The sequence below is a fragment of the Mauremys reevesii genome, linkage group 3 (genome assembly GCF_016161935.1).
Source record: "Mauremys reevesii isolate NIE-2019 linkage group 3, ASM1616193v1, whole genome shotgun sequence".
Taxonomy (NCBI): domain Eukaryota; kingdom Metazoa; phylum Chordata; order Testudines; family Geoemydidae; genus Mauremys; species Mauremys reevesii.
In genome coordinates, this window is record NC_052625.1 from 177,773,680 (window position 1) to 177,799,347 (window position 25,668).

At 41.2% G+C, this 25,668-nt stretch overlaps 1 protein-coding gene across 6 annotated transcripts in view; it reads right to left on the bottom strand.

Moving 5' to 3' along the window:
- MBOAT2 (membrane bound O-acyltransferase domain containing 2) overlaps positions 1-25,668 on the bottom strand; it is a 191,106-nt gene that overhangs the window by 22,367 nt on the left and 143,071 nt on the right. For all 6 annotated transcript variants that reach the window (XM_039528940.1, XM_039528945.1, XM_039528944.1 and 3 more), the window contains 2 exons: positions 18,477-18,660; positions 2,579-2,771 (listed from right to left, as the gene is read on the bottom strand). In XM_039528940.1, coding sequence (XP_039384874.1) covers positions 2,579-2,771; positions 18,477-18,660 — 377 coding nt within the window. The remainder of the gene's footprint in view (positions 1-2,578; positions 2,772-18,476; positions 18,661-25,668) is intronic.

The window sequence follows — 25,668 nt, forward strand, 5'->3', positions numbered from 1 at the left end:
TCTTTGAAATATTGCCTCTAACCTGTGTTAGTTCAGTATGAGTCTAGAATAAAACAAATATTATACAAATAAAAACAATATATTTAAGTTGCAATAGGAAATAGAAATTTAGAAGACAGAACACTGGAAGTATACTACTGTGCTAAAATAAGTGTACTTTACATGATAGTGGAATATGCCTGAAATACTTAACCTTTTTATTCCCCTTTTCTTAACAGCTGCCCTAAGGCAACTTAACTTCCTTTTCTCACTAATCCATACCCATGATATCAGGCAAGTCAGTGGGATAATTTTTTCCCCCTTTTTCTCAGAGGTCACATATTAAAACTTTCCCCTTTTATATCTGTTGCTACCATTTGCACAACACATTTCCTCCGTCAGGGAGAGGCTACACCAGGGATTGGCAACCTTTGGCATGCAGCTCGGCAGGGTAAGCACCCTGGTGGGCCGGGACAGTTTGTTTACCTGCCGCGTCCACAGGTTCGGCCGATCGCGGCGTCCACTGGTCGCGGTTCACCACTCCGGGCCAATGGGGGCTGCGGGAAGCGGCGCGGGCCGATGGATGTGCTGGCTGCCGCTTCCCGCCGTCCCCATTGGCCTGGAGCGGTGATCCGTGGCCAGTGGGAGCCGCGATCAGCCGAACCTTGGACGCAGCAGGTAAACAAACCGGCCTGGCCCGCCAGGGTGCTTACCCTGCTGAGCCGCGTGCCAAAGGTTGCTGATCCCTGGGCTATACATTTCACTCAGTTATTCAGCTGTCAAGGAAGTCTGACACCACTTATCTAAGAGATTCTTCTGACCTCTACTGGCCCACAAGACAAAATCTGTGATATTTTTTTAAAAAAAGTACCCTAACCTAATAAATTATCATATTCTATAGCACCACCAATGAATATTTATTAAATTAAATTTTGTAAATAAGGAGAGAACCTGCTGCTCTATTTGAGGCCAGGCATAAGAAATATCAGCTTGCCACACTTTTTTAGGATCAAGTTAGAAATACAGTACCTGAAAGTAACACCAATTCCATAACAACTTCCTAACTAAAAGAGGAAACAGTGCTGATAGCATACACATCAGTATGCATTTTAACCTATTTGTAAAAGAGCTCTAGCATTTGCAAGGGATAAAAATAGATAAAAACCCCAAAGCATGGCATTCAGCAAAACACCAGTGTCATCATGCATTCTGCTCAGGCCCTTAGAGCAGTTACAATGAAGTAATAGCAGCAAAAGAGGACAAGAACTAAATGAAGCACTGATCCAATAAAGTGTATGTCCTTTCATATTTTATCAAAGCCAGTCTGGTTCAACTCTGCTAGCAAACATAGTACAGACAAAGAATCCTGTGGCACCTTATAGACTAACAGACGTTTTGCAGCATGAGCTTTCGTGGGTGAATACCCACTTCTTCGGATGCATCCGAAGAAGTGGGTATTCACCCACGAAAGCTCATGCTGCAAAACGTCTGTTAGTCTATAAGGTGCCACAGGATTCTTTGTTGCTTTTACAGATCCAGACTAACACGGCTACCCCTCTGATAGTACAGACAGAACCCCCTCTGAGGAGATACTCCAACAATGCAAGTTTAGGCACTTTTCAGCTGGCTTCCATCCTTGACAGATGATAATACTGGTGTTTTTAGGCACAATATTCCAAAGTATGTCATTCTTCAACAAACACTAGACTTATTCTGTACCCAGACAGGCTGAATATACTTCATTCCCTGAGCAGGAATTAAACTAGCAGCTGAAAGTGAGTCATGCTATTCTACTAAATTCCTTACTGCATTGGTTTCCCCTCAGTTTTCATGCAGAGTTATGCAACGAATATATAATAAACAAAATATATAATCAATTATATATAATAAATATTTCCATGGCACAAACTTCTGGAAGTTAAATATTTTTTCCCTAAATGACTTGGAAAGGAAAAATATTGTTTAAAATACAACATCCATTTAGTGCCTCAAACAAGGGCAATATATATGTATTCTGCTTTTAGCTGGTCATTAAAGTTTTTAATAAGAACAAGGTGAAATGTTTACCATCAATACAGGAAACAACTGCACTTTACATTGCACTTATTGCTGACCATATTACTATACACTACAATATCCATATTGAGTTTTATGCAATTTGTTCTTGCAATTGGGCTATTCTAAATAGGATTTTTTTTGGTCACTGACTGCAAGGAAGTGGTTTAGAATGGATATAAATGGGTGTGAAAAGTAAAGTACATAAGTCTTAAATTAAAATGCACTATGCAATTAAACTATTTTTCAGAAAAATTTAAAGGGATAAAAATACCATTTCTCATTCAAATATATGAAATACATGTTTTATTGAGGTATCTATTCATTGGGCCCTGGAATCTAGTTTGCAAAATACACTTCTATGCTTAAATTTATGTTAATGGGCAACTATAAAATAAACCCATTCATTGTCTCTTGCCTAAAGTCTCAGTTCTAAAATTTGTTCTTTCTAAGACCCCAAGAGGGCACTCTCTCTTTTAAATTCATACCCAACATACAGTACTCTTAACTGCAAAGAAAAGTACAAACATTTTTTGTTGCTTACCTAAAGTCCATGCAAAATAGTATTTGGGCCTGGCAGCCATTAGAGACACATACAGGTAGATAATCCTCATAGGCAAAGATACTGTAGCTCTGAAGTTATCATCAATGTTGTATTCCACAGGTAAAGTTTTTGTGACAGTCATATGAAATAATAAGGAGAGCCCACAGATTAAGAGTTTCTGTGTCACAGCTATCTGAAAAGTGCAATATAGGAGAGTTTGTGAGCTTCATCTTTTTTATTAAGCTTTCTGAACCAAAAAGTAATTGATAATCTTCTCTAAATAGGTGTAGAAAAGTATGTCACTTCCTGATAAACACGTGCTATGAACTTTAAATTTTTAATGACATTTACAAGCTAAAAGGATAAAAGGAAAAGGAAATATTCCTGCCTGGATTATGCTATGACCCTCCCTTCTTAAAGTAAGAATTGTTAAATCAAAGTCTGACAGCAATTAAGAACCTTGAAAGATCCCTTGAATAAATGGGAACACCATTCATACTTCCAGCTTTTCATAATGGTATCAAGAATGATCTAAATAGATAAAAATTAAGATGTCATTATCAAGATTATCAATTGGTCATTTGAGGTTAGTGCATCTTTTTCACAAAACCCACAGACAGACAGTGGCAAAGAGTCCCCTTCTCCACTTTTAATGACATACCACTCAAACATCAATTGGAGTTTATTCAAGCCTATAAGTACTAGTATCTCCTTGTTTTCAGTTCCTTTTCAGTAACTTTTAGAAAGACAAGATGTAAAATGTTGTCCAAATCAATATATTAAGCACCACTGTGGAGGATGTTTCATGGTATTATATACAAGATTTGAAATTATAACAATTTCTAAATGTATTTAACTGGGATTTACAATGGAATCCTTCCCTCTGGTTTTATGAGGCCTTGTTTTCCAGCTAGAGTGACCAAGGCAGAAGAAGGTCAAGTAACTCACCCAAGGACACACAGATTCTGACCCAATATCCCTCAAAGCCCAGTCCTTTTGCTCTTGCCATTTTTTAAAAAAAATGTAGATCAGGTGCTATTATAAAATGAGCACAAGAATAGGTGCTGGAACTAGGGTTGCTGGGGGTGCAGCAGCACCCCCTGGCTTGAAGTGGTCTCCATCATATACAGGGTTTACAGTTGGGTTCAATGGCTCTCCGCATCCCCACTATACAAATTGTTCCAGCACCCCTGCACATAATGAGTAACACATAACATTTGCTGTTTTAAATACATAGTCTGCTCTATATACCAAGGACAAAAGGTCCCATATGATGTGTAAGTTGCTGAAGTATCTTTAATATACTAAAGAAGCACCTAAAGTGTCCATGCACAAGTTAATCATTGAAGAGCTACAGTCATTTAGGCTTTACTTGTATTCAAAATTCTCCATTTCTCTCAATAGTTTAACTTAGACTAAAATATGGATATACATTTACCATTGTAATTCTATTATTATTGAACTTGCCAGGAAAATAATTTAATGTGGCCTGATTTTGGCTATAAAAGTGTTAGAACAGATAAGTAGCAGCTAGTTCCTTGTTCTCTCTACCATACTTCCAATATTTCCCCATACTTTCAGAGAAAATGTCCTATTTCAAATATTGTGTAATTATAAACATAAAGATGTAAGATAACAAGGTAACTTCACCACCACCAAGAATGAAAACACTTAAAAATAAAACAGTAATTAAGTGATCAATTTTGTTTTCCCAGCTTAGATATTACTGTCTCTCCTTCTTCCCACTCAACCACTCTGTTCTCTACTGTGCCTTCTGTTCAAGTTGTTTACCTTCTTGTGTGATGTGCAGAGTGACAGCAAAAGATTGCTATAATCCTGATATTTCACATGTCAACAGGCAGCACTTCAGAGATCAAGATTTTAGCAAGCTTTATTTTGCTGGCCTAACTGAAGTGCATTAATAAGAAGCCTTCCCTTGGCTTTCAGGATCCTGTCCCTCTTCACATCCAATAATCCACAAGTAATGCTGCTTCCACGAGATGGAAAGAACTACTGCAATAACACCCAACAATTTTCAAAAGACAATTTGTAGACCATTACTGCATAAGGAAGTCAATACTGATGATTTTGGTGTAGGGAATTCATTAGGCAAGAGATAAACCAAACAGATTACAGGATTTGAGAGCCATTCTTTAGCATAACAGGAAAGCACTATTAGAAGAATCCTTGCAATTTAGATTTTATTTTCTCTTAGCTACTACACACAGATTTAATTTTCCTTTCTTTCCAACTTAACTCACAAGTGGAGGTTAAAAGTGAGAATGTTCCGTCGGTAACAAGGTCATATGTGGTAAATAAGGGATTAAGTAAAACTATGAGGAATATTATGTATGTCTGGTACAAAAAATACTTGCATACTTCACAGAGATTCTATCTTGGGAGAAGATTTGGAGGGGGGGAACCAAGTCGGATAATCAGCTGAACATGAGCTTACAGTGCGATGTTATGGCCAAAAGAGCTAATGTAATCATTGGATGCATAAACATTCAAACAGAAGTAAAGAGGTTATTTTACTTTTTAATTTAGTTCTGGTGCAACCATTGCTATAAATACTGTGTCCCGTTTTAGTGTCCACAATTTGAAAAATACGTTGATAAATTGGGGAGGGTTGAGAGAAGAGCCATGAAAATGATTAAAGGATTAGAAAACATGCCGAACAGTGAAAGACTAAAGGAGTTTTTTTTGTTAAGCTAAATAGAACGAAGGTTAAGGGATAACTTGATCACACAGTCTATAAGTACCTACATGGGGAACAAATATTTGATAACAGGATCTTTAGTCTAGCAGAAAAGGTATAATACAATCCAATGGCTGGAAGTAGAAGCTAGCCAAATTCAGTTTGGAAATAAGGCATAGATTTTCTTGAAAGAGCACTGCCTTGTAAGATGGGTTCCTGAAAAGGAATGGGGTAGGTGGTGGAAGAAGTGGATGGAGAGGAATTGAATAGAATATCCCATTCTCATAGTGCTCAGGACACATTTGGCCATCATTATGGCTTCCTAAACACTGAGGAAGTGGGACAATCTGTCCCAAAATGGGGAAGAAATAGCAGAATGATCACCCATGACTATCACTGTCCTTGAGGGAGACCTAAATGTGCTGCTTCCGCACCGCTGAGTGAGGACAGGTACAGGCTGGCTGGTTTTAGTTGGAATTGGAGGAATCCTTCTGTGACTTCTGCTTCCTCCTCAAAAAGTCATGTTGCCTTTGTGGATATCCAGGTTGTCTATTATATTGCTAGGAGCACTGTTGTTGCAGTGCCCTATGCTGACACCTCCTGGGGGCTGAGAAATATGCTCCCAACAAATGGAGTCTTTAAATGAATGCAAAGTCTCATCAATTTTGTAGGAAAAGAAAAATTGACCATCAAAAGGGATATCATCTAAGACTTGCTGGCTGTCAGAGGTTATACCACAGTTTTGTAACCAGGAAGCTCTCCTCATTGTTATTGCAGAGGTATTGCAAGAAGTATCTGCCACATCAAGTGCACACTGGAGTGGCCACCAAGCATTCTTCTACCAGGAAAGTCCTAAATTCTTCCCATGCATCTTCCAGCAGCTTGTCAGTAAATTTAGCAATACAAATTCACATTTAGTTAACAGTGCCTGTTGGTAAGCTATACACCAGGAGAAAGGACGTGTAACAGATTTTTCTCCCTAGCAAATCAAGTCTCTTGGACTCTTTCTTTGGGAGTTGATTTGAATCTCCCCTCCCCAAATTATTAAATAATCAGTTTGTAAGCAACTAGAGGATATAACTAGGGTCATAAGTAATAGCCAAAGGATTTGTCAAAAACAAATCATGCCAAACCAACCTAATTTCCTTTTTTGACAGGGTTACTACTGGATAGGAGGTAGCAGCAGACATCATATTTCTTGATATTTAGTAAGGTTTTTGATACAATCCTATATGACATTCTCAAAAGGAAAATATGAAAATATGGTCTAAATGAAATTACTATAAAATGGATGTACAACTGTTTGAAAGACTGTACTAAAAGAGTAGTTATCAATGGTTCACTGTCAAACTGGGAGCGTACATTTAGTGGGATTCCTCAGGGGGTCAGTCCTGGATCCATTGCTAGTCAATATTTTCATTAATGACTTGGATAATGGAGCAGAGGGTATTTTTATAAAATTTGCAGAAGACACCAAGCTGGAGGTTAGAGGCAGGATTAGAATTTAAAACGACCTTGACAAATTGGAGAATTGCTATGAAATCAACAAGATGAAAAATAAAGATAAGTGCTTAGGAAGGAAAAATCAAATGCTCATCTACAAAATGGGGACTAACTGGAGAGGTGGTAGAAATGCTGAAAAAGATCTGGGGATTATAGTGGATCACAAATTGAATGAGTTAACAATGTGATGTGATTGCAAAAAAAGCTAATATTCTGAGGTGTATTAACAGAAGTATCGTATGTAAGACACAGGAGGCAATTGTCCCACTCTACTTGACACTATGAGAACTCAGCTGGAATACTGTGTCCAGTTCTGCGCTCCAAACTTTAGGAAAAATGTGGACAAACTGGACAGAGATCAGAGGAGGACAACAAAAATTATAAAACCTTTAGAAAACCAGACCTAGGAGGGAAGGTTAAAACCATGTTTAGTCCTGAGAAAAGAAGACTAAGGGAGGACCTGATGAGAATCTTCAAATATGTTAAGGTCTGCTATAAATAGGGTGACCAGACAGCAAGTGTGAAAAATCAGGACAGAGGGTGGGGGATAATAGGAGCCTATATAAGAGAGACCCAAAGATCAGGACTGTCCCTATAAAATCGGGACATCTGGTCACCCTAGCTATAAAGAGGACAGGGACCAATTGTTCTCCATGCCCACTGAAAGTAGGACAAACTGCAGCAAGGGACATTTAGATTAGATATTGGGAAAGCTTTTTAACTATAAGGGTAATTAAGCCCTGGATCAGGCTTCCAAGGGAGGCTGTGGAATCCCCATCACTGGAGGTTTCTAAGAAAGGGTTGAACAAAACACCTGGAAGAGATGGTGCAGGTTTACTTGGTCCTGCCCCAGCACGGGGGGCTGCACTTGATAACCTCTCCAAGTCCCTTCTGGCACTACATTTCTATGATTCTATCATGTGACCTCTCATTGGCAGCAGTGACCACATGGGAATTTGGGGCAGGATGGGAATAAAAACACTTGAAGCCTTGCACTGGGACATGGTATAATTTGTCCATGCACTTAGCCGCAAGAGCTAAGGAGGCTGGTGTGTGACATAGGTCTTTGTAGGTTCTAAAAGAGCCTCATTAATAGGATGATCTACCTTCCAGGGTCCACCACCTGGAGACTGTCCAAACCTTATCAGTGTTCTCTTGCACAAGCTCAACTTGCATACCCAAAGCCACAGCCATTCTCCTCAGCAGAGCCAATAAGATTTTAAATCCTCCAGACCTGGAAAGGAGTCATCCAGGGTCACTGAGTCATGAGGATGAAAGATCACTTGTGCCAGAACCAGCTCCTCTGATTAATCCTGAATCAGTTCTGGTTGATTGGGGGGACCAGCATCTGTGCAGGTCTCTGACATAGATGGCTTTAGAAGGTGCATAGCCAAATAGTCTGGAAACTTCCCTTTTGAGTGGGCCAGTGATCAAGACATTGGAGACCATCTATATGAATGGTCCTCCTCCCTGTACCAATGCTCTCCTTCTGGGAGTGATGTAGAAGACTTGCTAGACCAACTGTGCCTAGGTAGGGATGTCAGGGGTGGATACTCTGAACCCAACTATGAGGAGCCACCTGAATAATAATCAGTAGGTATCGAGTATGCCAATCCTGACGAGGCCTTAGGTGATCTGATTTATCTGTAGTCCATTGTAAAGAGGTCAGTATCAGAACCAATGCTGGCATGATAGTCATACCACAAATGTGCTCCAAGATGTGGAGGATATTGCACTGAGACTCGATATGAGGAAAGATTTTGTAGTCCGCGCCAAAGGATAAGCTATGGTCAGTGGCCATTCTGACTATCATCCCATTATCATGGTACTGAGGCCACAGGTGCAGAGACGGAAGATCATACCCATTCTGACCAGTGTGCATAGGTGCCAGGATCAAAACTTTATTGTATTGCTTAGCAGGTACTGACTCTGGTACAACTAACAGTCTCTGTATCAGAGCCAAAGATTGGGACAGAATGGGAAGAGCAGGAGGCGCAACCAATGCAATGGAATCCCTGCACTACAGGAGAGTCCGGAATGAAGATGCAAAGCAAATCCTTTGCAGCCTCATAAGTTTGTGAGGTCATCAGTACTTGTAATGTTAGTGCTGAAACAGTGTCTGTTGGTACTGGACTCAATGGCTGTCCCACAGATGGTACCGGAGTCAATAGCATGGAACCAATATCTTCCCTCTGCAGTACTGGGAGACGCAGGTCAATGGCCCAACTCTGCCATGTGTACTCAAGGAGTGCTGGTGAGGTTCTGAATCCTTTGAAAAAGAAGAATGCTTCTTTGGTCTGTTTAATGGGTCCTCCTTTGAGGAATCCTGGCAAAGGAATCCCAACCCCATTTTTTTCTCTGAGGAGAAGAGTGTGAAACCAGGGGTCTGTCATGACACCACTGCAGTCTCTCTGGCATAGTATGTGCAGAAGGCAAGACATTCAGTCAAATGCCCTGGAGCCAAGTTGGGTCTCATAGCCTGTTCCAGGAGGTATTGCTTGAGGTGCAGATCCATGGAAAGCTGCATTCTTTTCTTGAAAGAACAGCAGATACTGCACCTTTCTGTAACGTGTCCCTTGTTGAGTCACAAAAGGCAGCAGGTGGGTGGGTGTTACTACTGGAATAAACACTTCATATGATGGGCAGTGCTTGAAGCACAGTGACTGCTGCTTACCAACAGTGCCTCGCACCAAAACTAACTAAAAAAAATTAAAACAATAAACGAAGCCTATCTTCTGGGTACTAACTGCTAACTAGTTATTCAAAGGAAAAGAAGAGAGCTGAACATGCTGACTGCACATTTAAAAAAAAGACTACGGTAAACTACCAGGGAGCTCTGATTCAGGCCAGGGGTGGTGAGAGAAGGAACTGAAGTGGAACAAAGTGGCAGTGCCTTATATAACTTTCAGGAGGGGCCACAAGGAGGTGCAGGGCATGTGTGCGGCCCCAAAACATACAGCTCCAAAAAACTCTCTGGCTCTGGCACAGTGGGCATCGACACCTCTGAATGGAATACATGTGTGCAGCCACTTAAAGACAAATAGGTGCTCCACCCTCTTCCTCCTCAAGTTGTCGTCTGTCTTTGATGCAGCTGACCAGGCTCTGTGAAATTTTGTCTTCCCTTGGCTTTCAGGATCCTGTCCCTCTTCTGCTCATCCTCCTACTCACTCCTCTTAACTCTCCTTTTGCTTGGAGGATCCTTTTCATCCCCCCTCCAACTTTCTAAGAGGTTCCACATTTCTCCTTTCTTGCCCCCCTCTTCTTATCCATCTGCACTTCATCTCTGGGCAGTCTCATTTGCAAACATTTCAACTATCAACTCTATGCTGATATGTCTCTCAGATCTCTCTCTCTCTACTCTCCTTCTGCCCAGACTAAGGCTGTTTCTACACTGCCACTGTCAGTGCTAAAACTTTTGTTGTTCAGGGGTGTGAAAAAAATCCACCTCTAAGCGACACAAGTTTTAGCGCTGAAAACGGCAGTATAGACAGCGCTTTATCACTGGAAGCCACACTCCCGGTGATAAAGCTATCACCGCTCGTTCAGGTTGGTTATTTTTTTTTAATCGCCAGGAGAACTCTCCCCCATGCGATAAAGCGTATCTAAACTGCCCACATCACAGCGCAGCCGCAGCAGCACTGCCACAGCTGCGCTGTAATGTGGACAGTGTAGACATACCCTAAAATCTCTTTGAGATTTCCTTGTGCATGTCACTGTTATGTTCAATGTGAGCAGAACAGAGATCTTAATCTTTCCTCCCACTCCAAAATAGTCACCACTCCCTCCATTTTCAGACCCCATGGACATCACCACAACCCTGCCTGTCACTCAGGCATGTAATCTGGGTGTTCTATTCATTTTGGTCTCTTCTAGAGCCTCATATCCGGGTCATGTATGAATTCTGTACATCTTACATAATATCTCTCAGATCCAGCTTTTCCTTTCTGACCACATAGCTAGATCTCTTCTCCCAAGCACTCATCGTAACTACTGCATCCTACTCTCTGGATTTGACACATCCCATTTTGTTCCACATATATCCATTCAAAATGCTGCTGCAAATATTTTCCTGGCTTGTTGTTTGACCACATCACCCTTTAGCATATTAAATACACTACTAATCTTTGCTTTTCAGGTCCTTCATGGCCTATCCCTATGTATTCATATCTTATACACTACTGAGATGCTGACTGCTACTTCTGTTCTTGCCAGCTGGCCTTCACCCATTTACTACATTTTCAAAACAAGTACTTTCATGCTCCTTCCTATGCTGCTCCTAATACATGGAATGAGCTCCCTGTAAACATCTGCAAAGCCACTTGATTGTCCACCTTCATATCCCTCCTTAAAGTCTCCTCCACCATGAGGTCAGTGCATCATTCAGAGAAGAGAGGAAGGGAAGATTCCTTCTCTGAATGATGCACTGACCTTCCCTTCACCAAATGTGATTGCACCACTACAACCAAGATGGCCAGTGCTTGGATGAGACCAGCTCATGAATGAAGAACAGCTGGCTGAAGCAAAGACCAGGTGATGGTGAGCAGAAAGGAAAGTATTTTGAATAATTTTCAGCCATGACACAGTCTCCTTTGGCAGAATGTTCACATCCACCATTGGTCAATTCAGTCTGTAGTTTAGCAGTACGCTTGGACTCCTCACTGACTCTAAGCTCTGGTTGGCTAGGAGTCTCCTTCCCATCCTGGTGAAGAATGAGTTAGCCTCAGTTATTCATGCCTTCTTCACTTTTTGGCTGGCCTACAGCAGTGCTTCGTACTTGGGTCTGAAACTGCCAGCACTCAGAAAACTCCAACAACTACAAAATGTTGTAGTGCAAAACAGGCTACTCAAATATTTGTGAACAAATTATATCAGTCTTCCGCCCTCTACACTGGCTTCCCATAGACTTTAGAATCAATTTCAAGGTCTCTGTCCTTATCTTCAAAATGCTCCATGGCTTGGGTTCAGGATACCTAAAAACCACATAACCACCAGGTCAAAGACCATGGTTGACAACTTTGCTCCTGTGGAGCGATGGAACGCTCAACAATAAAAGTAAAGCTTGTCTACGTGGGAGATAAAACCTTCTCCAGGATTGTCCAAGACAGTTATGAACTGCCCCAGGAACTAAGGAACTTCACAAACCTCACTACCTTTCATTCCAACTGCAAGCCACCTTGCTTTCTTTAACAAAAACACACAGCAACAGGTATGTTTATAAATAATAATAAACCCTACCAAAACAATACATTCCACTGCGCACACACCTCCTTCTGGGGAGAGGATGAAAGAACAAACGTGTCAGATATTAGTCATGTTACTTAATGCGCTACTGGAAGACAAGCTCAGATACCATGGTGATGAAGGTGGTATAAAAACCTATGTAGAACAGAGGCCAAGAATACTGGTTAAATACTTCAGACTTTCAATATTTCAAATTTATAATCCTTAAAAAAATGTTAAGTACCCAAACCTACAAAACTGCTATGTGACCCCTTTCCTCTACGTGACTCTTAAATCCTTCATGTTGAGGGATTTAAGATTAGATTACTGAAGATATTGGCATATCTGCATAAATATTAATAGTGGTTCACATGAGCTCTTGCGCTTTCTGGTGGTGAGGGAGATGGTAAGCAAAGAGAGCATTGAGGGGGTGTGGTTAGTGACTTTTACATATCACAGAACTCAGAGAGAATAGTCTCAAAGGATTTAAAACAAGATAATGGAATGATTCAACAGAATTAAATAAACTGCTTGTATAATTCAGCAGAAAAGCTTGGATAATTCAGCAGTTGGAGTCAGCAAGGTTTCTTCCTCAAGGGTTGGTGTTTATCAAGAAAGTAAAATAATTATCAGAATGTAAGCAGAAAAAAAACCTTTTTAATGTTCAACTCCATCCTAAGTCTTCTCGGTGAGGAGCCTTAATTTCCCAAAAGTATTCTTCCCTTTGTCTCCTATTCAGCCACTCTTCTAGTCCTTCCCTGAGTTCCTGTTCAAGGGAAGGGAAAAGCTGAAGGGCATTAATCCCTTGTTCTCTGGGGATGTAAACAAAGGGCTGAATTTCCACAAGTTACTCCCAATTATTCACACGTTAGTACATGTGTAATTTACATAAACAAATACCTAATCTATACACGCAAATCATTTATTTGCATATGCACACAGTCAGTGCAAATACATGGGTGCAAATCCAAGGCATTTGTACTCACACAAATTGAGTACAAATGAGCACAAGTGACTGCTAGGTAGTGGATGCTGTCTAATGTGAAATGTAGAACATAGGGAGTTTTGCTGGAATTTAGTTCTTAAAATCCAAACCATAAAACTATGAAACTGGTGGTTTTGGTCTATAATTGTGAGAAAATAATGTGTACAAAGATTATTCTGTTTAAATATTTTATTATTATATTTACACTGTATGTTTTAGGATAAATGTCTAGATAAGAAGATGACAACTTGTAACAATTTTATTATGGTTTTGCTCATTATGTTGATTTTTAAGTTCATAATACTATTTCATTAGTGTTCTTATGTATTATTTGTATGACAGTAAACCCCAGAGATCCCCAATCAGGTTCAGTGACCCATTATTCTAGCACTTTACAAACACAGGAGAAGACAGTCCCTGCCTCTAACAGAATCTGAGGTTAACACATAGCACATGAATTTTGAATTAGTTTGTGTGAGAAGAATATTGACCCTCACCCAAGATCACAAAAGCTGAAACTCAATATCCTATGTGAATTCACTTAAAGGGTATCAGAATTACCAGTTCATGTTTTCAAGATAGTCTGTCAAAGCATACAACAAGTAAAATCCTTTCTAAAAGTAGTAATTCTGATTTAGAGGACGGCTGATGAGATGTTGCTATTAGCTTCTGCCATTTACAAATGTTTGTCAAACCTTCTACTTTAAAAAGTCTCAATATAACAGGAAAACTACCTTTTTCAGCATAAACCAGAAATACCCTTCTCTAAAAACATTTATCTGATCTATTCATTACCTAAACACAAAGCAGTTTAAGAGACCATATTTCACTGGTCAGACACTACCATAGTTACATGGTGACAAAACATTACATAAGTATCAATATCATACTTGAAAGATGTTCAGTCATTCAAGTCAATTAATACAATTTTGTAGGCCTTGGCCTTGATCTCCACAAAGTTTCAGTTTGCTATGATTTTTACTGCTCCAGTAACTGACTGACTACTGTCATATTAAGTAATAGACCAACCAAGCGGGATCTCACAATTCTATTTCATTATGAATTTGGAAAAATTAGATCACCAAGCCTGACAAAAAAATTCTGTTGGGCAATCTTGTTATCCTTTCAGCACCTAGGGCTTGATCCAAAGCCCACTGATGTCTATAGGAAGATTCTTGCTGACTTCATAGAGTTTTGGATCAGGCCTTAAGCAATTAAAACTTCCAAGCAAACTTTTACACTTCTACTGAAATGGATTCATTTTTAAATCTTCTTGGGTGATACATAAACAAAAATTAGTTCAGTAAACTAATGAACTATAATAAAGCTTACTACATTTGAGATTACTATACAATCAATTAGTTAAAAACTGCAAGCAATTAGCAAGAGCATCAACATATAAAAATAGTCTAAGAAGCCAAAAGCAGGGAGACTTTTTCCACAGGAATCCTGTATTTTAAGGATAGCTAACAGCTATAATAAAAGTAAACTTACGAAGATAGATATTAATTTCTGACTGTTGACACCACTTTGAGCACCAACAAATGATAGCTTGTAAAAAGGCATAATAGGAGGGAGATATGAAATAAACCATTTTAAAATGTTGATTAGATTCAGTTAACATGCAATTAACACAGTAAAATGCTAGACTAGATTCATGTCATGCACTTAACACAAGTGTACAGGAGGAGGCTGGCATGAATATTTGATGTTACAGAAATAAAATTTGACAAGAAAGGAAGCACATAGTAAATTTAGCTGAAAGATTCTTTCATCTAAGATATTAACATTTGCTGATCCTCATTAAGTTTCTTATTTTGATGAGTTACCTAATGATTTGTTTTTCTTTAAAAAGTAAAATTAATATGAGAATCTAGGAAAATATCTTTCGATAAGCATTTTATTAAGATAACAGGATTGGAACATGAGTCATAACAAAACAATTAAGGTTGTAGTTGATACAGCAAATGCAGTAAACAAATAGATAATCCACAATTTTTTGAAAAGCACGCAGTACTCACTGGTGTTATAAAATGCAGCCAAATTTGTCTAACACCAGTTGGGAAATGAAGTATCAGGAGCACAGACAGTTTATCTTAATCTTAACATCAAAAAGCGAATGCAGCATAAATTACAAAAAAAAAAAAAAAAAAAACCTCAAGCACTGTATAAGCAACACAATTTAAGGGAAATTGCTTACCTGCAGCTAGAGTATTTTGAAGGTAGAATCCTTTATAGATTCACACATATATTGGCCTTGTGACCTTCAGATAGCAAGCTTACTAACAAGAGTTATGTGGTAAAGTTTAGTACCACGTTGAGGCATATGCACAAGCATATCTACATCAGGCAAGCACAATAGTAAAGAATAAAATTGTCAGACACATAGAAGAACATAAATTGTTGGGCAAAAGTCAACATGGTTTCTGTAAAGGGAAATTGTGTCTTACTAATCTGTTAGAGTTCTTTGAAGGGGTCAGCAAACATGTGGACAAGGGGGATCCAGTGGACACAGTGTACTTTGACAAGGTCCCTCACCAAAGGTTCTTACGTAAATTAAGTTGTCATGGGATAAGAGGGAAGGTCCTTTCATGGACTGAGAACTGGTTAAAAGACAAGGAACAAAGGGTAGGAATTAATGGTAAATTCTCAGAATGGAGAGGGGTAACTAGTGGTGTTCCCCAAGGGTCAGTCCTAGGACCAATCCTATTCAACTTATTCATAAAAGATCTGGAGAAAGGGGTAAAAAGTGAGGTGGCAAAGTTTGCAGACGATACTAAACTGCTCAAGATAGTTAAGACCAAAGCAGACTGTGAAGAACATCAAAAAGATCTCACAAAACTAAGTGATTGGACAACAAAATGGCAAATGAAATTTAATGTGGATAAATGTAAAGTAATGCACATTGGAAAAAATAACCCCAACTATACATACAATATGATGGGGGCTAATTTAGCTACAACAAATCAGGAAAAAGATCTTGGAGTCATCCTGGATAGTTCTCTGAAGATGTCCACACAGTGTGCAGAGGCGGTCAAAAAAGCAAAAAGGATGTTAGGAATCATTAAAAAGGGGCTAGAGAATAAGAAGGAGAATATCTTATTGCCATTATATAAATCGATGCTACCCCCACACCTTGAATACTGCATACAGATGTGGTCTTCTCATCTCAAAAAAGATATACTGGCACTAGAAAAAGTTCAGAGAAGGGCAACTAAAATGATTATGAGTTTGGAACGGGTCCCACAAGAGGAGAGATTAAAGAGGCTAGGACTTTTCAGCTTGGAAAAGAGGAGACTAAAGAGGGCAGGTCTACACTATGGGGGAAAATTGATATAAGATACGCAACTTCAGCTACGTGAATAACGTAGCTGAAGTCGAAGTATCTGATATTGAATTACTTACCGTCCTCACGGCACGGGATCGACATCCGCGGCTCCCCATGTCGACTCCGCTACCGCCGTTCGCGTTGGTGGAGTTACGGAGTCGACATGAGCGCGTTCAGGGATTGATATATCACGTCTAGATGAGACGCGATATATCGATCCCCGAGAAATCGATTGCTACCCGCCGATACGGCGGGTAGTGAAGACGTACCCTAAGGGGGGGATATGATAGAGGTATATAAAATCATGAGTGATGTGGACAAAGTAGATAAGGAAAAGTTATTTACTTATTCCCATAATACAAGAACTGGGGTCACCGAATGAAATTAATGGGCAGCAGATTTAAAACAAAAGAAAGTTCTTCTTCACACAAAAAGAATAGGACTACTTGTGGCACCTTAGAGACTAACTTCTTCACACAGCGCACAGTCAACTTATGGAACTCCTTGCCTGAGGAGGTTGTGAAGGCTAGGACTATAACAGCGTTTAAAAGAGAACTGGATAAATTCATGGAGGTTAAGTCCATTAATGGCTATTAGCCAGGATGGCGTAAGAAATGGTGTCCTTAGACTCTGTTTGTCAGAGGGTGGAGATGGATGGCAGGAGAGAGATCATTTGATCATTACCTGTTAGGTTCACTCCCTCTGGGGCACCTGGCATTGGACACTGTCAGTAGACAGGATACTGGGCTAGATGGACCTTTGGTCTAACCCAGTATGGCCATTCTTATGTTCATAGGCCTCACCCTCAGGCCTGGTCTACACTGGTGGGTGGGGGGAGGGAAATCGACCTAAGATACACAATTTCAGCTACAAGAATAGCATAGCTGAAGTTGACGTATCTTAGTTCGACTTACTTCGCGTCCTCACAGCATGTGGTCGATTGCTGCGGCTCTCCCGTCGACTTTGCTTCTTCCTCTTGCCAAGCTGGAGTTCAGCAGTCGATGGGAGAGCAATTGGGGATCGATTTATCGCATCTATATTACACGTGATAAATCGATCCCCGATATATCGATCGTTACCCGCTGATCCGGCGGGTAGTGTAGATGTACCCAAAGTTAAGCAGGGAAAAGGTAAGTTGGAGGTGGATTTGGAGAGGCAATATATTTGGAGATCTCCAGTTCTTTCACAATAACTTTGTGTTCTCTGTTTGAGGTGATAACTGTATCTTGGACTAAAATTCAAATGTGTACATATATACAGTCAGACGAATTAATGTGCAGGATGATGGGAAAGTATGTTCCGCATCCTTAATGTGAAACTGATCAGTTTTTAAAAAGGGTAATGTACTAAATGTCAGTAGTCATTGGTCTTAATTCAAATCATATGTGTATTGTTTGCAACAGATGATCAACAGGCCTTTCATCCATATGTGCCTGGACCCTCACTCTGATAAGGGAGCAAATAAAAAAACCCTAATGTGCATGGATCCTGGGTGCAATGTGGTATGATAATGATACATGTATGTCATTGGTATTGCATCTGTACAACAAACAATCTGTTTACTTATCCTTCATATGAATAAAGAAATGGAAAAAAAATTAAGACTGAAAAAGTTCCTATAGGCATGTTAAAGCTCTCTCTCCCCTAAGAAAGACCCGATTAGAGGGGCTTGTTACATGTAAATGTGCAGTTTTAGCCTGAAATACAGAAGGAAGCGAACAAAAACGTTTAAGAGACTTCGAAGTAGCTTATAAATCTCCCATTCAAATTCCATTGACAAAATGCATGCGGTTTTTCCCATTATTTCCGGCTCATTTTCAGAAGCAGTTCATGCAGACAAATATGCTTATAAGGAAGTGCACATGAACTGCTTCATCTGAAGGTGGTATTTTACCATGTAAGCGTATTAGGCAGCTCCAAGATTATTTACTTTTGTTCAGAAGACCCAACAGTGGGAATCTATGCAGAACACCTACCTTTCAGGAACAATACTTTTTTTTTTTTTTTTAACAAAAAACTGTACCGCTGAATAAACTCCAGATATATCTGAGAAGTTATGTCTGTAAATGAATAATGCAAACCAAGCTTTTCATGCAATGACTATATATATATATATATATGGATAGATATATATAGCAGCACTGCAAAAAATCATAGTTCTTACATTTGGTGAAGGATCTCTTTGTTCATATTTTACATCTTCTTTCCCATTTGCTTCAGACTGTGTCAGTTGGTATGATCTGCCTTCAATGAAAGTAATATAGTCTTTATAAGAGCATAACGGGCCTGCCAGGATACCCATGAAATTACAGTTGTAACTTAAATACTCCAGTAGACTTGGCATGCGTCTGTAATTTAAAGACAAGCAACTTGTGAGAGGTACTCTATGCTTTTAAAACAGTCCACTGTAGGAATAATCATTTATTTTATTACTTATTCTAATTTCAATTAAAACACATACAGTGAAGCAGTCTAGTTACATTTTTATAACTACAATTTAAAATATAAATGAATGTTTCTTCATCAGTCTGTACTGAGTGTTTCCAAACTGATTTAACTACCCACAGGGACTTTCTCAAAGCCCAAAATCATACCATCAGTTTTTAAGTAGATCTCCGCGCTGCGATCAGTGAGAAACTCTGCTTAAAAATCAATGATATAATATAACTATGCAATTAGATAAAGGGCTCTTGTCAGTCTAAATTCAGTTTGTCTGGAGTGAGAGACTGAATGATTTTTTATGGTAGCACAGGTTTTATATATATAGTATATATGTACATATGTGTATACATACGTATGTGAACACGTACAAACACACACCCTTCTGAAACACCCTAAGTACACTAATACAGGCAAAAAAGCATACTTTAAAAAAAATAGAACAGCTTTGGTCCTCTGTCAAAATTGTCGTAAAAATTCCTGAAATTAGTTCCAAATGGTTTCTCTTGTGGAAGTGACATGAAGAATAGAAAAATATTGAATAAACGAGGACATTTTCTACCTGTATGTCCTAACAGATGGTATAAAAAGATATTTAAATAAATGAGAACTGTCTGTAAAACCCCCACTTGGGATTTCTTTTTGAAAGGACACAGTTACAAGCATAAATGTCAACAACTCACATAAATTATAGGTCCTCCCATTCTGTAAGTTGGTATTTATTTCTCCCCTGATTTTTTTTAAAGAGAAGGAAGGCACTCAATTTTTCAGTAGCTGTCATTAACCATTATTTCAGTGATAATAAAATGAGTAACAAAAAGAATTGTGATGTTCCCTTATTCAGTTTTTGAAAAGCACATTATATACCAACTACTTTCCCCAAGAACTCCTAATGTAATCTTTCAGTAACTTAAAAAGTGCTGAGAATGATTTCTACTCCACACTCAAGTCATTTTGAATACTTCAGTTCAATCAGGACTCAACTTAATGATAACAGGAAGCCTAAAATCAATGCATCCAAACGAATGAATATACTAGTTCACACTTTCCCTATATACTTTATCAGTGTAGTAAACACCAGGATATGTTGACTTCTTGGTCTACTAGAGTTTCGGTGGAAGAACATCTTGTATTTAAACTTAAATTCAATTCCCAACTTCATTAACTTCATGCACACACAAAATCTACATATTTCTAAATTATTCTTACAGCAAACATGGTGTGGCTATCACCAACGGAGGTAAGATAGGAATACTAAAACCTTATCCAAAATGAGACACACTTTCACCTGTAATTCAATTCTCACTAGAATCTGTGACCAAATTTCCCAAAGACAGTTTTCCACCTGCTATTTCATTTATGACACAGAAACGTAATCTCTATATTTTTAATCTGTTCAAATTCCCTTAATGCATAACTCAAAAGTTGAACAGGTCAACTGATCAAAACAGAGAATTCTGAAGAGTTAAACATAATGTAGCATACTCTTCGTTTACAGAAGATGCAGCTGAAGATCTGCCCCTGACCTCAATCTCAGAAAAGGTACCAAAAAGAGGGGGGGGGCGGGAAACAGTTACTAACCTTTCCGTAACTGTTGTTTTTTGAGATGTATTTCACATGTCCACTCCACTGTAGGTGTGCGCGTGACCCAAGCACAATCAATGGAAATTTTCCCCTCGATGATGCCCATCAGGGCAGCGTGGGCGCCCTCTGGTGCTGTGTGCTCATAGTGCCCATATAAAGGGCCCAGTGACACCTTCCCCCAATTTTTCTTTCCGGACAGCTCCAACATAGAGGGGGTTGGGTCGTGGAATGGACATGTGCAACACATCTCAAAGAACAACAGTTACAGAAAAGTTAGTAACCGTTTTTCCTTCTTTGAGTGCTTGCACATGTCCATTCCACTGTAGGTGACTCCCAAGTAGTTGCATAGAAGGTGGGATTGGAGCTCATGGACATGCTGACAGCAAAACAGCTCAACCGAATCTGGCGTCATCCCTAGACTGTTGGCATACTGAGCACAGAACATATGCACCGATGACTAGGTCACTGCTCTGCAAATGTCATGAATAGGGATGTGAACTAAGAATGCCATTGATGATGCTTGTGCTCTTGTGGAGTCTGCAGTCAGGATAGCTGGTGGCAGAACACCATCTGCTCGTAACACATGAAAACGCACGATGTGATCCAAGACTAAATTTTCTGACCAGAGATGGGAAGACCTCATCCTGTCAGCTATTGCGATGAACAATTGGGTGGATTTAAGTTTGGTACTTTCTATGTAGAATGCTAGATCATGTCTAGCATCCAATGAGTGAAGCTGCTGTTATTCTCTGTTGTTATTCTCGCATATGGTTTCAGATAGAAAACGGGTAGGAAGCTTACCTGATTGCTATGAAACTGGGAAACCACCTTTGGGAGGAAGCTAGGGTGAGGATGTAGCTGCACCTTGTCCTTAAAGAAGACTGTGTATGGAGGTTCCGTTGTGAGGGCACAGATCTCTGAGACCATTCTAGCAGAAGTAATGGCCACTAAGAAAGCCACCTTCCATGAAAGGTATAACAAGGGTCATGTTGCCAACGGTTCAAATAGGGGACCCATAAGTTTTGATAAGATAGGGTTTAGGTCCCATGGAGGGACAGGTTCTCGCACTTGGGGATTTAGTCTTTCTAGAACCTTGAGAAAACAGATATTACTGCAAGGTGAACCTTGATTGAGGAGATCGCTAAACCTTCCTGTTTCAGATGTAACAAGAATATCATGAAGTGACGACCGCGCGGGCGAGACTCTGTGTTGGGAAGACCAGATGGAGAACTGCTTCCACTTTGAGAGCTAAGTAGCACTGATGGATGGCTTCCTGCTACCTACTAGTGTCTGGGGAGATTTTAGAAGACCAGCAAAATGCCTGGACCTCTATCAGTAACTGGAATATTGATTGTCATGATTATTGCCAAAAGCAGCTAAATCAGTAGGTCTTAGCAGGCTTCTGCAATGGCTTTAACATATCTAGCAAGAAGTCAGGAAGGGAAGGAGGCCCTGTGTCCCTTCTGATAAGATCTCTGTTGAAATTGCTGAGGTATATGTTTTAGAAAAGCAGGAAACTTATCTATATCTCCCCTTTGGGATGTGTTTGTCAGGGCCCTCAAGATGTGTGGATTCTGCAAATACACATCTGTCTAATTAATGGTTTGAGGAAACCTCTTGCTTAAACTTTGAAATTGTTTGCTTAACAAGATTTTTTTATTGACATGTTATTGTTACACTAACCCAAATAAATAAGGAGAGAAAGTATGGGGTAGATGGACTCTTCAGGGACACTTCGTGGACAAAGCTTAGGATCCCCAACAGCTGCTGAAAAACTGACCAATTGGACAGCTGTCATTGTACCACTCAAAGAGCCATCCAGACTTCAGTAATTATTGATTTTTGGGGTGTCTAAGTGCTTCAGACTAAAATAAAGTGCAGTTGTAAGTGAAAGAACTCTTGTATTATACTGTTTGTGTCAGCCTCCTATCGGTCGGACGGCTGTCTCTTCAGTGATTTATTTCCTGCCAGTGCTCCATCAAGAGTAATAGTTACCAAGAGCTTTTGGTTTTTAGAATCACGGTAATAATCGGACCTAACAAACCTGCTCCGAGCAAGCCAGCAATCTGGGATTTAGCCATGGCATTTATTCCAGGCTGTTGGGTGGAGGGAGCTGAGGTTCAGGTGGAGCAGACGACCATGATGCAGAGAGATCAGGTCCAGATGTAGAGAGAGCAGGAGCATAGCCATCATGGAAAGTCCTAGCAGTGTGGCGAACCAGTGCTGACATGGCCAACCTGGAGTTATTAGAATGACCCATGCCTGGTCCCAGTTGATCTTGAGCAGAACCTTGTGCATGAGTGGGATAGTAGGAAAAGCGTAATACAGGTGACTTGTCCACGGGAGTAGAAAGGCATCCGTGAGCAATCCCAGGCTGAGACCTCCCAGGGAGCAGAACTGGTGACACTTCCTGTTGTGCCTGGTTGCAAACAGGTCTACCCAGGGAGTCCCCAACTGCTGGAAAATGTCTCTTGCGATGTCCAGGCGAAGGGACCACTTATATGACTGGAGAAAGACCTGCTGAGGTGATCTGCCCACTCGTTCTGCACTCCTGAAAGGTGAGATGCCTAGGGGTGGATTGAGTGAGCTATGCAGCACTCACATAGCTGAACTGCTTCTCGAAGGGGGAGAGAGCAAGATCCTCCCTGCCTGTTGAGATAGAACATGGCTGCAGTGTTAGCCGTAAGAACCAACAAGCTCTTGCCCATAATGCAACGCAAGGAATGTCTGACCGGCCAGGTGAACTGCCCTGAGCTCTCTGACTTTTTAGTGAGAGCTCTTTCAGAGACCAAAGGCCTTCAGTCCTGAGGAGACCCAGGTGAGCTCCCCAGCCTAGCACTGATGTGTCTGAGATCAAGGATATCGATGATTGGGCCACTGAAAAGGGAATGCCCACACAAATCACCAGCGGGTCCAGCCACCAGTTGAGGGAGGTGAGGAACGGGGAAGGTACTGTGAGATCAAGAGTCCAGTTGGTAGCGGTTTGGCGAGTACACCGAGGCAGTCGTGTCTGAAGGGGTCTGTGGTGTAGTCTTGTGTGCTGCACTACATATGTACATAAATCCATGTGGCCCAAAAGCATAAGACAGTCCTGGGCTGTTGTATTTAGGTGGCCCTTGAGGTATACTATCAGGGACATGACTTGTCTGAAACCGACTTTCTGAGAGGAAAGTCTGGCCTGGATAGAATCGAGCACCACTCCAATAAACTCTATCCTCTGTACTGGGGTGAGGGTAGACTTCTGTACATATATTAGCAACCAATGGTCTGTTGTGATACGAGAGAGTAAGCACAAATGAAGTGGGATAGGCAGTCTGCAAATAAAGGGAAAACGGGATCCAGAAACATGAAACCTGGTACAATATCCTGGAGCATCCCATCAAAAGGCCTTTTTGGAGTCTCTGGGTGTTTGAATGGGACAGACATTGACTCTGAGGGAGAAGGGGGGGGTCTATTCCTAAAGCCCCTGCTCCTTTTCCTCTGTGGGTCTTGATGGGCCGGTGGGGTGGAGTACCGGGAGGACTGCTGAGGTCTGTAGTGCTTCCTTGAAGTTGCTAGGATATACAATCCCAGGGACATAAGGGTCATCCTGAAGTCCTTCAGTCCATGAAGCTTCACGTCGGTCTGCTTCGAAAAAAGCTAAGCTCTCTCGAAGGAAAGGTCCTGCAGAGTTTGCTAGACCCTTCTTCAGGAGGCTGGAGGATTGTAGCCATAAACTCCTATGCTTGGCTATCGTAGAAGCCTGGACCTGACCGCCGAAACTGCTGCATCCAAGGCAACTTGCGGGGAAGCCCTTGTTATCCATTTCCCCTCATCTACCAGCAAGAAGTACTCCAGCCTGGCCTCTTGCAGCAGCAAGTCTCTGAACTTCAACATGGAGTCCCACATGTTTAAGTCATATCTGTACAGGAGCACCTGCTGGTTAGCTGCACCATGCAGACACTGCCTTTCCCTTTCATTGGCAGCAGATACCACCAGAGATCCTAGAGACTGGGTGAGAAAGAGTGTACAGGAGTTCATAACCCTGGGCACGAACAAAATATTTCCTCTTGGCTTTCTTTGACATAGGGGGAAGAGATGCAGGGGTTTGCAAAGAGGCTTTCACAGGGTCCATGATGGCCTCATTGAGAAACAGGGCTACTTTTGACGGGCCCGCCATGGCCAGAATGTCAACCAGACTAAGAGAGGATTCCTTTATTACCTGCACCTGTAAGCCCAAATTTAAGGCCACCCTCATCAGCAAATCCTGGTGGCCCTTATAGTTATAGTGGGAAGGCGACATGCCCGCCCCGACACAGCCTCATCTGGAGAGGAGTCCAGCACTGGCTGAGGGCACTCCTCTTCTCCCTCTGTGCTGACAGGATCCCGCAAAGCAGGTTCCAGAAAGTTGGCACCGGGTTTGGTACCTGAATCCTGGTCAGGTGATGCCCAATGGAACGGAGGTGCCCTTCTCTTGGAGGCCACTGAACAAGAGTGTCCTAAATGGGGGCCAGAGATTGGAGGAAACCCCCACTGGTTCCAAAAGGGTCATGGCCCACTACGCCAAGCACTCAATGGCATTACTGTGCCTGGGTCCACGGCAGGGTAGGGATGACAGAAAGAATAGCGGGGGTGGCTCCTCAGACGAGAGGGGTGCAATTTAACCTCTTGATTCCAACGACAATGAGCCTCCCTCAGTGACCAGGGAAGTGCAGTTCCCATCAGTGCTGGAGACCAGTGCCAAGGTGGGGAAGCCTGCGTTTGAGCCAGCATGATCAGTTTCCCATTAGATGGTACCGTGGGCTCTGGAACCACACCGTAATTAGGGGCCATGTGCTCCCTCCTGCCTTCCAGCACCGATACAACTGACTCCTACACTGCCAGTGACGCCAGTACCAACAGCAATAGCAGGTCTCTGGCACAACAAGTGCCTCTTGCGTGGAAGGCACTGCAATAGGATGGGTATGACGCTGTGCTCAGGTGCTGATGGTTCATCTGGTACTAGACTCTATGGTGCTGACTGCTGCGATGCCGAGGCAGAGGAGTGGCCTGACTTAGGTCTCACTCTGCTCTGCTCCCCGTGCTTGGTCTTTGGCGTCAGGGAACATCCCCGCAGTTTCTTATGCCTCTTCCTCGGCACTGGGGATGGCGAACAGTGCTGGGAATCTTGTTTGGTGGAAGGAGCACTCCTCACCGACACCACGGTGCTTGGTTCCAAGTCCAACCGACTCAGAGGAAGGTCTCGGCACCGCCTTTATAAGCAGGAACTTCAACCTGGTCTCCCGATCCTCCTTCATACGAGGCTTAAAGTCTCTGCAAATCTGACAATGATCCCTGATATGAGCCTCATCCAA